Source organism: Paramisgurnus dabryanus, chromosome 20, assembly GCF_030506205.2.
Source record: "Paramisgurnus dabryanus chromosome 20, PD_genome_1.1, whole genome shotgun sequence".
In the NCBI taxonomy this organism is placed as follows: Eukaryota; Metazoa; Chordata; class Actinopteri; order Cypriniformes; family Cobitidae; genus Paramisgurnus; species Paramisgurnus dabryanus.
The window spans coordinates 14178188-14192147 of record NC_133356.1 but is presented as its reverse complement, the minus strand read 5'-3'; the positions used below and the strand labels follow the sequence as shown (position 1 = coordinate 14192147).

Below are 13960 nucleotides of genomic sequence, written 5' to 3'. Positions count from 1 at the left end.
GTTTGTCTTCAGACCTGTGCAGTTGCAGCGATGGGTTCGCCGATCTCTGTCGACTAAAGAACCGCTCATCGGCCTCCAACCATAAATGAAATTGATGTCAGAATGACAGGCATTCCCAAAGGCTTCAGATTTGGTTTTGAATTACATAAGCATCATTCCCTAGGACTGTATATAAATAATGAATCAGTCTATACTGCCTTCAGCGTGACTGATTTAAAATGGACAGAATTTCGCAATGCCCCAGATACAGTAGGCCAAAAAATATGCTGAAATATAAAAACAGGCAGCACGTATAGTACAGTTCGGCTCTGTGGAAGAAATAAAACAAAGGCATGGTTCATTTAGTCATTTTTTTTAATTGAACAAACTTCTAAAGGCACAAAGTCTTCAGTTTTCCTATAACTAACAAATAAGGCACATATCGGAATGCCGTTTCATGGACACTGAGCAAAGATTTGAGCTCATCTTACTTTCCTTCAAATCTTTGTTACTCTGTCCAATCCAATATGATCAATAAGATGACAAATATTTTACAGACATGAGTTTGTCACATGAGAGTTAAATCAGTACATTCAGTACATTTAATAATGATACTGCAAATACTAGCAGTGAATAGAGGCACTAACAATTAGGTGTATTCTACAAAGATATCTTACCAGGAACTAAACATGTATTTATATTAAATAAGAATACATTGCACAGATGATAGTTCTTGAATCATTAAAAAAAACATGCACATGCAAACTTCAGTCCCAGATACTTGTTTGAACTCCAAATTTTTCAATTTTGACATATGAAGATAACGATTTCAATATAATTCCTGGCAGTAACTGGAGACGTGACTAACCAAAGCTCACAGTTTCATGTAATATTTAATACATGTAAAAGATTTCGAAATTCAGTGTTATGGCCAATCACTGGAGTTAGTCACATCTTTTGCATATACATAATGTTAAAACAAAGTGTTGTAACTTTCCTATAACTGCAAATCAAAACATTCATGCTGTATAGCAGACACACAAAGATCCCAAACATGTTTAAGCACATGTAACGGGTAAGGTTACTATAGATCTACAGTATATAACATCTAGAATAACAAAACACAAATAAAATGGCTTGTAAGGGCATAATATGTACCAACCTTTGAATAATATTCTATGTAGTCATCATCAATATTTTCTTCATAGAGTAGCTTTCGTTGCATATTTTATACAAAAGAATTGAATTGTTAAAAAAGAAAATCAAAAATCCTTCCATAAATATTTCTGTATAGGATATAACCAAAGATTACTGTAAAACATCAAAGGAAAAAAATCCCAGCTCTTTTGCATCTCAGCAATTTGCCCTTTTTCACATACAATGTTTTAATATTGCATCATAACATTTTGATAATGATGGAACATCGAATATATACACAAAACACACTTGTATCTCTCTTAAGGGAAAAACTTGGATATCATATTGCTCCAAAATCTCTATATTGTTTCCAAAATACACATACCTTTAATAGAAAATAACACGTTTATACTGAAAGTGAGCTATAAAAGTCAAGTATATGTATTTCAAGACAAAAACACATGCGCAAAAAGCACTTTGTATAGTTTTAAATGCATCTACGTTCTTAATACCACAAGCTCTGTCTTTCGTTCAAAAAGGCAGAGACGAAACGATAGGACTAGAAATAAACTAAAACGTCGCAAACAAATATCCCATTTGTGTAAATCTGTATTCAACATTTACAAAACTCAGGCCTGTTTCATTAAAGCCAATGAGGAAATTCGGAGATCAGTCTTGTATTTAGTGCAACGCAACTATGAACTATTTAAGCCTTGCTCTAGTGGTGCTTCATATCATCTATCCATGTTTACAGAACTGACGATGAATTAAATTGATCCCAATGATGCAATGCAACCATTAAGCGTAAAGGATCTACAATGATTGTGATAAATCCACAGTAATCGTTCATTTCAATGCTTATTTTCATTACGCCATTCATTACGGTGTTTATCAAAAAGCAGAATTACTCATTCCAGCTGAAATGAGGCTTGAAGTAAACGTTGGCGCGTAGGAACGTACACACAGTGGAGCCATTAGCAATGCCAGAACAATGTGATAAATACAGTTACCAAGAAATACAGGCTCTGAGAAACAATAATGACCTTCAAAGAAACATCTTTTCCTTGTTTTTTGACAACTGAAATTTAATGATCGACTCCCTGGATGATTGTTTCACTAAATTTACCATCAACAAAATCAAAAATGAGCTGTTTATTATTATAAGCATCCCACCATTCTCTTCCACAGTATCACACGTGACATCTGCGACTAAAAACTAGACGTTTCATAACCGAACAACTTAGGCACTAAAGACATTCCCTTCAGACAAGATTAATAACTAATATTCCGACAGCACAAAATATGTGGACTCCAAAGTTAAGTAAACAATTATACACATTGTATTTACCATGTAAATGTGTTTTTATATGTACATCTAGTGTATTCATAAAAAAGATCGCTCGATTTACCATCTGAACACGTAAAGCTGCTGTACATTTAATATTAGATGATCCTGGGTTTTAGTACTTCACGTAAGCCATAACAAGAGGTAAACAACACCTAGATGAGCTGTTTTATCCTATTCCTTCATTCAAATGTTTCCATCGCTTTCAGTGCTCTCCAAAACAAATAAATGTACCCAAAGTGTCATCTCCAAAGACTCTTCAAAATTACTTACTTTACCATCTTTCCCTTTACAAATATACATTGCCCACCCAGATAGAAAATGCTTTAAAAAAATAATCACAGTTTCAACAGGGTGTAAATCATCACTTGTGAGTTACGCAACTAATGTACTGTATAAACATACACTCGTGTCGGGTTAGGCAATGCTTTAAAAACATATACAATGCCAAAAAGGCATTCGAAGTGAATTTCATTTCTGAAACGTGTAAACAGGAGAAATTTTAGTGCAAGGGTCTCGTGTCAAATTAAAGATTGTGAATGAATAATTTTTGATGATTTTGTAAATGAACGTTTGCTTATGATATAGTGAGGCCTGAATATAAAGTTTCATAAAGGAGGCATGCTTCATCGTGTGTTATTCAAACACACTCTTCATCCTGAGGCAAATAAACTCTGTTGAGGAACAGGTGTCATGTTAAGGAACGATTTATGACCGGGTTTAATCGGTTGCATATGGACCAAAAAGCTCAGTTTGACCCTGTACTAAAAAAACTGAGCTTTACCTGGGTTCCTAAGTTTTACAAATCGGCTAGCCATGGCTTTGTTTTGATCATCCACACACTTCATAAAACGTACAGACAATATGACAGGAATTGATGAATCTGCGTAAGCTGTCATGGGTTTTGCATAGTTGCCAACAACTTGATGTCCGGGGCTACGTTTAGCCGACTATCTAGCATCGAAACAAACTACCTGACGCAAGCATTAGACAATTCTATTCTACAGTAGTTTCTAATGGCAAGAGGTGTGGGGTTAGACAATATCTGTCTGTATATAAACACAGATTATCCCAGTTTAGTAAATTGAATTGCACTACGATACGGTATACAAACATAAATAAATATGTGACACAAAAGCTAGGGATGGAAAGTCCATTATCCCTCTGTTAATTCACAGTTAATATGATGTGCTATTGACCCAAAGCTCTGTAAAAAGGCACACGGGCCCTTGTCTGAGTGAATTAACATGGTGCTACACGTCCTCATAAGTTCACTCAGCAAGGAGAATGAAGGGAAAGTCTGTAAACACACACGATCTGAGGACGCAACGGTGAGGTAATCCACTGCGCCCGGTACGGATACAAATACTGTCAGTGACAACTCTTCCAAACATATTCAATTGTCCATTATACACATATAAACGATAAATGCAATGCATGCTGCTGATACACAAAGCCGTTACTATAGCTAAACATATTTACATAATTTTGGCACTTTTCACTTTTTCTCGGAGTGCTTGGGTAGGCTAAGCGAAAAGAGAAGAAGGGGGGAAGAAATAAGACGACGGGGACGTCAGGAAACCTCCTTATTGCACGCGACGGCAGTAGTAGCCCAGGACTTTGCACTTCTCGCACAGATGTTGTGGGTGCTCCTTGCTCTGATCAGAAACGTCCAGGCCATCGGGTTTCTCTAAGGGACGCTGAGGGAAACAAAATGGAAATCGCATTTTAATGTGCATTTCTCGTCCACAACACCATTCAGGTTTCAATATGAGATTTGTTTTAACGTTTGGCTAGACTCTTTGGAGATATGGGTTTAAGGGAAAAAATATCAGGAACTTGTTAAGTCCAAGTCTCAAACCGCAATGGACCAACCGCAGGGGTGTGTCAAAAATGACTTGAGCACTGATATCAACTGCACAACACTCCTTGCCAGGTGGAGTATATATATGATTTGTTATTAATACTTTATTATAGTGTGCACCTAAGTTAACCATATACAAGAGGATCCAAAGCAACTGTATATGCCCACAGGATTGCAAACTGTGATTATGGCCAAGCTATAAACCAGCACGACCAGGCAGGGCAGATTTAAGAGTGAATCTTTGTCTTGGACGTTATTCAAAAGACACTGAGAACACGTGTGAGCCAAATCTTTTTGGCTGTTGATCACAAATAATACTTTTGCAATTATTTGTTTTCCCACCCATCGCTTTTGGAAGATCATTTTACAATCTTGTTATTCTTTCCTGTACGTCTCAGCTGCGCTCTGTGAATTACGGAAAACCAGGTTAGAACGGGCCACTGGGAGGAGACAGGGCCATAACCCGAAGGAGCGTTTGCTCGAAGAGGTTTTTGTGAATGATAATGTGAGTAAACATTCAATGCTGATAAATAATTACTCTTAATAAGGCCAAAAACAGGAAATTTGGAAAGTCTTTTCTGTAAATAATAATATTTTTGTTCCATGTCTGTTCTCATATCGTAAAGATGTCAGCCTGGTTCCCCATGCATATGTCGTTAAATACGGGAATGATAAAAGCCGGCATCTCCAGACGCACTCTGAGTAAATTTTGGCACAGGTCTGGATCTTTTATATGACAGTGTAGCACTGCTGATACAGTGTGGCATTCGCATAATCACCCATCGGGAACCACTGAAGATATAAAATACTTCACATCGTAAGATTTGGAGAATTAAATGATTTCCATACTCCACATCTTGGAAGAATGATTTCCATTGTGAGTGAACTATAAAAACTATATTTTTGCTTGAGTTGAATGGGAAAGGAGACCATCTGCAAACCCTTAAAGGGTTTTTGATACATGTATATTGCAGCGAGCTGCACATATCACACGCTTACTAAAGGAAACATATTAAGTGGGTGAGAGTGAAAAGCTAAAGAATTTGCTCGTCATAAGGGAATAACCCACGTTTGCCTTCTTAAAGGGATAGTTCACCTAAAAATGTAAACTTTTTCATTATTTGCTAAACCTCATGCCGTTTGAAACCTCAAGGTCTTTCGCCGTTCTTCAAAACCCAAACTCAGATTTTTCTTTTTAACTCTTTCCCTGCCAGCGTTTTTTTTTTAAGTTGCCAGTCAGCGCCAGAATTTTTCAATATTTCACAAAAATGTAATGCCTTCCAGAAATTTTCTTATTAAAATATATAAACATACAATATATCAAATGAATGAACAGACCCTCTGATTAAAAAAAAAATATTTTCAAGTTTTCTCAAATATGGGTATCTTCAATAACACTAAATTTTGAGCAAAAACCTGAGACAATTCCATTTTTGTGAAAGACTTTTGATAGAGATCAGATTCAGAGCCATTCAAAACACACGGTCATTCAGCTGTTTGTCTCAGGGCGATACTTACAGGTTTTATAAGTTGTGAAAGAGGGTCACATGATGCATAATAGCGGTATTGTGGAAAGACAGAAATACTCGTCATTGGCAGGGAAGCATTTTCTCTTAATTGACGAGTTAACTCGTCAATGGCAGGGAAAGAGTTAAAGAGTTGTTTGGTGTTTTCTATAGTAACCAAAAAAAAAACTTCAAGCTTCAAAATGTCTCAAAGATATTAAATAAATACCTGCACTTGACTTGTGTCATATATTTTAAGTGTCGTGAAGACATTTACTCCTCTATTTTCTTGTTGTTTCAGTTGTTTACTATCCCTTTAGCAGCTAGTTCCTACTGCACAATGGTTGCATATGCATTCAGCTTGCAAAACTGCTTTAAATATAAGTATTTAAAATTAATGTTTCCCTTTCAGATCATTTATAACATCCATTTGGATGAATAGCACATTTTACATTTATTTATGAAATAATTTAATTCATGCACTATTGTGATTGTATACTGTAGATAAATGTGAGTCGTATGTAGCTATATAAGCATCTGTACTATTTTCATTATTCATACTTCCTAAAAATGGACTCCTTGTCCAGAGTTCAATGAGTATTTGGTTTAGATGAATATCTTGGGTTTGTGTCTCAGGTTTCAAGGGTACCTGCTGGGCCCCATCCATATGAACTTCTTGGAAGATTACACAACACACTACACCCATATTAGAGTAAACGTAAAGATTGAAAAAACCTGTGTTTGGTGTTTTAAAGAGAAAGCGTTACAAATTCTGCAATATAAGGATTTTACCTGTTTATGGGGATAAACATTGATATGGCATTTGATGCATTCTTGTCCCATGTTGGCCCAGGAGTTTCCACTCATCCACTTCCTCTTGCATTTAGGGCATTTGTATTCACCAAAGCACCTCTTCTTTCCTTGATATGGAGTCAATCCTTCGCCTTTGGGTCTGGCCTGTAAAGGCATGTCGAAGACAAAATTTAATTCATGAGATTTAAACAAGAATTTAACTTGTGGGATCTAAATTCATCCGATCAGCTGAGAGAGTTCTGACTTTAGACTAGCTCCTGACCAATAACAAGACCGTGGCAAATTTGTATACATTTGTGACTGGGTAAATTGAATGCAAATGAGGCGGACACTGACACCTTTGATGTTATTGGAGGACTGGAAAAAGCAACATACTTTTTTAGAAAACGACATAAAAACGACTGAAACAGTGTCGAATAAATCAAAATGTATAGTCACTGTTATTTTTTGTGATAAAATACTTTTAATATATGCTCTGAAACACCACAGTAAAATTTGTGACTGGCCAAATTTTATGCAAAACTTAGTCTCTGTTTTTCCTCAAGCCATCATATGATTGATTCTTAAAGGAAAAATCCACTTTTTTGAAAATATGCTCATTTCCAGCTCCCCTAGAGTTAAACATTTAATTCTTACCATTTTGAAATCCATTAAGCCGGTTTCCGGGTCTGGCGCTAGCACTTTTAGCATAGCTTAGCACAATCAATTGAATCTGATTAGACCATTAGCATCGCTAAAAAATTACCAAAAAGTTTCGATATTTTTCCTATTACCAACTTGACACTTCTGTAGTTACATTGTGTACTAAGACTACTAAAATTAAAAGTTGCGATTTTCTAGGCATATACGGCTAGGAACTATTCTCTCATTCTGGCGTAATAATCAAGGACTTTGCTGCTGTAACATGGCTGCAGGAGGCGCAATGATATTATGCAGCAGCCGAAAATAGCAGGGGACTATTTTCGGGCACTGCGTTGTATCATTGCTCCTCCTACTTTTAATTTTCCGTCTGTCTTAGTACACGATGTAACTACAGAAGAGTCAAGTTTTAAATAGGAAAAATATTGAAACTCTTTGGTTATTTTTTTTAGGCGCAATGCTAATGGTCTAATCAGATTCAATGGATTGTGCTAAGCTATGCTAAAAGTGCTAGCGCCAGACCCGGAGATCAGCTGAATGGATTCCAAAATGGTAAAAATCAAATATTTAACTCTAGGGGAGCTGGAAAATGAGCATATTTTCAAAAAAGTGGAGTGTCTCTTTAAATATTTTAGAATTTCTCTTTTGCATATTTTTACATTTAATTTGATTCATTTGGTGATGACATTCAAGGTTTACATTTCTTCATCATGAGTGTTCAATGGAATTGAAACCATGTCCTTTGCACTGCTAGCGCAATCCTCTACACTGTCAAAAAAATATGGTCCAAGCGGTCCCTGGCATGGTACCCTTTAAAAAGGTCCTGATATTTACTATTTAGGAGCAGGTATTGGACATTTGTTAAGGTACTAATATTAGCTTTTTTCTGACCTATAGAAACACATCAGAGTTTATTTATTTAACAAAAGAGAATCTGAAAAACTACAAATCTATTGGAGAGGCTGTTTTTGAGTAATAAGCAACTATACAGCAGATGTATTATTCTCACAAATATTTTATTATGAAAACCAATTTCATAAAATTACTTAATGGTGACAATAACTGAAAAGATAAATATTATGTTTTTTTCCATGACCATAAGTTTCTCCAAAACCCTTCTGTGCTGAACTGCAAAAACACACAAAAAGCATCAACAAACATAATGGTGGTATTTATAGAGAGCTGCTAACTTCATCATCTTACTGAATGAGTTGCTATGTGTGGTATGGTGGTAAACTTCCCCAGAGAGTTCAGACTCCAAACCACTGAACAAATCCTGAATACGGGGAATTTGAATGATTTCAATCATGTGAGTGAATTGTAACCCTGGATAATTGTACTGTGGTTCAAACATGCTCTGTGACCACTGAGTTCAGCATATTTCCAGTTTCCCTTTTGACTCAACTCTGCAAAAAGCAAATAAATAGAAAATAATAAAAAAGTGCTATGAACTCATTTGATTGGCTAGGATTTTTGTTAAATTGCTGTGACACTGATTTATAATGTAAATGCCTGCATAACCATGTGTAATCTTGCATAACAATTTGTCCCCTTCCCAGGCTGCTGGTGTGTTTATTCCACACTCTTAAGGGGATGAGTCGGTCTAAAGCTGCTTTTAAAGTTGAGGAGATTGAGAGCTGAGGCTCCAAGGCCCATATGAGTAACGGAAGGTGAAATCATTCGTTAACATCTGCTCTATCCAACCAAAGCCAACTGGCTAACTGACACCGTGCATGTAAACGGTCCTCCTCCCCGACCCTCAAACAACATGACTTAACCACTTTCAACAAAACTGTCGACAACAGCTGGAAACCATGATGTTTGTGGCTGTTGTTTGGCGACTTTCAAACTTCTTAGAAAGACTGACGTAAATATGATGGTACCGAATCCTCCAGTACCGTAATGCTGGTGGTCTGGCGTGGATGTAATAACTGGCGTCAGAAACACTGATGTGGGCCGAACATTACTGATGTCTTTTAAATATGCAATAACTAACTCAACATGAAGAATGATTTTGGCGCAAAGGGTTGCACCATGCTGTGAAATGTAGCTATATGCCAGATTTTAAGAACTGTCTTAAATAATGGAATATTAGGATGTCTGCTCACAAATTCGTTTGATTGTTTGTTAATGAAAAGCTTATGAGAAGCTTATGCTCGCTTTTAAAGAAACATTCCCCTTTTTATGAAAATATGTTAATTTTTCAGCTCCCCTAGAGTTAAACATTTGATTTTTACCGTTTTGGAATCCATTCAGCTGATCTCCGGGTCTGGCGCTACCACTTTTAGCATAGCTCAGCACAATCCATTGAATCTGATTAGACCATTAGCATCACGTAAAAAAACCAAAGAGTTTCGATATTTTTCCTAGTTAGAACTTGACTCTTTTGTAGTTACAATGTGTACTAAGACCGACAGAAAAGAAAAAGTTGCGGTTTTCTAGGCCAATATAGCTAGGAACTATACTCTCAAACTGGCATAATAATCAATAATATTACACGTCACCTGAAAATAGTCACCAGCTATTGAAAGTAACCAAGGGGACTAATTTCGGGCAGTGCGTAATATCACTATGCCTGCTGCAGCCATGTTACAACAACAAAGCTTTTGATTTTTACACCAGTTTGAGAGTATAGTTCCTAGCCATATCGGCCTAGAAAATCGCAACTTTTAATTTTTCATCGGTCTTAGTACACGATGTAACTACAGAAGGGTCAAGTTTAAATAGGAAAAATATTGAAACTCTTTGGTTATTTTTAAGCGCGATGCTAATGGTCTAATCAGATTCAATGGATTATGCTAAGCTATGCTAAAAATGCTACCGCCAGACCCAGAGATCGGCTGAATGGATTCCAAAACGATAAAAATCAAATGTTTAACTCTATGGAGCTGGAAAATTAGCATATTTTAAAAAAATTGTAGTGTCCCTGCTGAAAAACACAGCATCAAACCAGCATGGACCAGCATGGGAATTATGCTGGTCTATGCTGGTTTAGCTGGTAGTCACAGCATACCAGCACCAAAACACAACATATGCTGGTATGACCAGCATGGGATGCTGGTGCTAATGCTGGTTTAGCTGGTGCTAATGCTGGTTTGGTGCTGGTTTAGCTGGTGCTAATGCTGGTGCTGATGCTGGTTTAGCTGGTGTTCAATAGCAAACCAGCACCAAAACACAACATATGCTGGTCTTGCTGGTATGCTGGTTTTTTCAGCAGGGGTCCCTTTAAAGCCACCATTTATCAGCTTTGCATCGCAGCCAAGCAAATATAACCATTATTGCCCAAAATATGTCGGTCAACCCAGATTGCTTGAATGTCATGATGGTTGCTAAGCCCCTGGGCATCTCTACGACAGTGATCTGATCAGCAGTCTAAGAATTCACAACTCTATGAAAAAGCCTCTATATATCCAGCACTGCAGTGGTCTCTGGGTAAGAGCCAGAGGACACACATGATATTCTGTTTACAGCAGTCTGACCTATTTTGGTTGTGTTTTTAATAGATTTCAGACCAATAGAGCTACACTGAAAATCTGAAGGAAATATGCTGAAATTAACATTGTATAATTCTCAGGAGATTGAATCCAGCGTTTCTCCACAAGTAATGGTAGGAAATAAAATATAAATAAATAAAACATTTTACATAAATAAAAAATATAAACCTTAACCTAACCCTACAAATTTATATTTTTTTATATATGGTTAAAAATTCTCACAAGCAACATTAAAGAAAGCTTTGTTATATTGGTAACACAGATTTTTAAATATGGTTGATTTTTCTTTTAATAACCTGCAGCAAATTAAGGACTATCATCTCACAACCACCGGATGTGAACTTTACAAACAGCCCTGAAAAATATTTATCATATTACTGAATATTCTTTCTGCAAAATAAGCAATTGCACAAAACAAAACCCTCTTTATTTTCCAAACATAACAATCTCAGAGGAAATAAAGCGAACGGAAGTTCAACTCGCTCAACTTACGGCCACCACCAGAGAAATGACAAACGAACACCGTTGACATTAATGCCACAATCTAAACAAATCCGGAGTAAAGCCTGTGTGTTTCGGATATGTTTACACAGTTCTACCCAGCGCTTTAGAAGTAATGTGACCATATTAACCCAACACTGAGCTTAATGGACACAGCAGGTTTGTGTAAATCAATTTAGCTGTTTATCTAATGAAAACAGAGCTAAAAGACAGGAAGGGAATCGATAAGAGCAACATTAAAGGAAACGCTGATGTTTGATATACAGTATATCTCCGAACCCATCTATGAAGGTGCTTTAAGTCTATGTTTATTTCAGAGGCCGACTGAATTAAAAGAATCGTTTGGTAATCGTTCCAATCCCACTCATTTTTGTATTATTTTACAAAATAGCACAGAAATTGCTTCACAATACAATCAATGTCCACAAATGATTCATAATTATGAAATCATACAAAATGCAACCCCATAAGAACCGCTGGGACACTCTGCTCCACAGTTTAATTTTTTGGTGAATAATTCTGTTAAGATTAATGGTTTTTGGAGCGATGCCCTTACAATCCAGCTGTTTTAGGGAGTCATAGTTATTGTTTTGGAACAGAAAGCGAACAAAACAGTCACCCACCATGAAAACGTAACCATAAACACACACACACACACACGTAAAATATTTTACAGCCTGTCAACAGCGATACAGTGAATCCAATGTTCCACACACCATCACTCCACCATAAACCAAACAGCAGGGTGACCCTTTTAGCTTTGGGAATGCTTAGGACATTAGATACAAGTATTCTGTGACTATAAACTGTAAACGAGGAAGAAGATCAGATCTAGCATCTCCTCGCCATCCCCCCAGCTGTGTTCTCTTTGGAGACCGAAGGGGGGGTTGGGGAGCTCTGACTGTCCTTGCAGCAAAGCCAACCTCCCTGCAACAGGACAAATACCACAGTACAGCAGTCATCGTTCACAGCTGGAGACGTTCCTCCAATCAGGCCATACAGGACTGAAGGGGGAAGGAAATCAGAAGCAGATGAGTTGCACACTGGTATAACATGAGAAAACACTAAGGGTCCCTTTTCAAATCAACTCTGTTTTGAATTAAGACTATCCAGATTAACAAAAGGGTGCCAGAGGAGGAAAGCGAGAGAGATAGTGTTTTGGAGTATCAGTGTTTGGAGGCATCCGCACCACATAAGAGATAAGGCCTTTCCAACGGAGGGAAATGTTAGGAAGGGTTTGTTCAGGGTGAGTTCAGAAAGAGAACAGCATATGCACTAATAATTTATTTAAAAAAAAAAAGTGTTTTGCAGCAAGAAACACAAACCTGTCTCTCAGGGAGCTAGTTTAAACATAACCAAACATTTCTTTACTTTATAATATAGTGCATGTTAGAAGAAAACAGGAAAAAGACTTGATGTAACAAACCAATGAAACAACAATTATACAATTTTGTTTTCGACCGCTTTGTTATTGTGCTATGTGCAAAAATGAGGAATTTTTTGATAAATGGCAACCCTATTTAAGAGAATTCTTGAAAGTAACTCGTTTTAGCCTCAATTGCCGAAGTTTGGTTTTGAAAGGAAATGCATGTTAAATCTCGTGCGGAGAATCTACATTTTTATGTCACTTTTTTAAGTCACATTTAAACACAACAAATGTTGCAGCACACAAAGTGCACATAAAGTTTGGTCAATCCAACATTAGGAAACCCACAGTCTTGGATAACTGGCCTACCACAAAGAACATTCTCATTCGTTCCTCATTCTTACAAATCTGTCCCATCTAAATTAAGTTGAACTTGACGTTGCTGACAGAAATACATGCACAGAAAAACAAGACAATTCTAAGAAGCAGAGCACCGAACACATGTGACAGCTGAATATCATTTTTTCTTGTATGAGGAACAAGTTTACTTTATAGATCACAGACTTCTGTTGGTTTTCATATAAAGCTTATTATAATACTATGTTGTTATAAACCTGTATACAGTAAATGTCTTTGTTCTGATGAACACAAAGGAAGATATTTTGATAACCTATCAGAGGCCCCATTGACTTCCATAGTACAGTATTATTCTATCCTACTATGGAAGTCAATGGGGCCTCTGATTGGTTTCCTCAAAATATCTTCCTTCGTCTTCATCAGAACAGAGACATTTTTACAGGTTTGTAATAACAAGACAGCGAGTAATTAATGACTGAATTTAAATTTTTGGGTGAACTATTCCTTTAAGGGGTTGTGCACACCAAAACTTTTAAACACTGCTGAAAACGCCTGGAGGACGGCGAATGCCAGCTGTTTTCAGCTGAGTGCCAGCTTTCTTCAGCTAAGCTCTTTGGTAGCTTTGATACGTCAGCTGTGAGACGGTTGGTTGCTGTGGTAATGTCCCGCCTCTCCTCCACTGTGATTGGACAGCCGTGTGAGAACTGACATTGACGAGCGGAGCTTTTCACCCAAAGTTGAATATTTTTAAACTCTCGGCGCTCAGCACTGACCGCGGAAAAACCACCTTTCTTTCAGCGTGGAAGAAAACCGCTAGCTGCTGGCTTATTTGAAAACGGCGAGCTTCCATTGGAAACAATTGAAAACATGCGCCGGCCGTGGGCGTAAAAGCTTTGGTGTGCATGCCCCCTAAGGGCCAGATTTACTAACAGCTTGTGCCAGCGCAAACCATAATTTTGG

General features: G+C 37.2%; 1 protein-coding gene across 1 annotated transcript in view; it reads right to left on the bottom strand.

Moving 5' to 3' along the window:
* Nucleotides 1-336: 336 nt before the first annotated feature.
* Nucleotides 337-13960, bottom strand: part of zcchc24 (zinc finger, CCHC domain containing 24) — a 38879-nt gene continuing 25255 nt past the window's right edge. Inside the window, exons 3-4 of the mRNA XM_065296568.2 lie at nt 6623-6787; nt 337-4161 (exon numbers count right to left, since the gene is read on the bottom strand). Of these exons, the coding sequence (XP_065152640.1) occupies nt 4048-4161; nt 6623-6787 (279 nt within the window). The 3' untranslated portion in view covers nt 337-4047. The remainder of the gene's footprint in view (nt 4162-6622; nt 6788-13960) is intronic.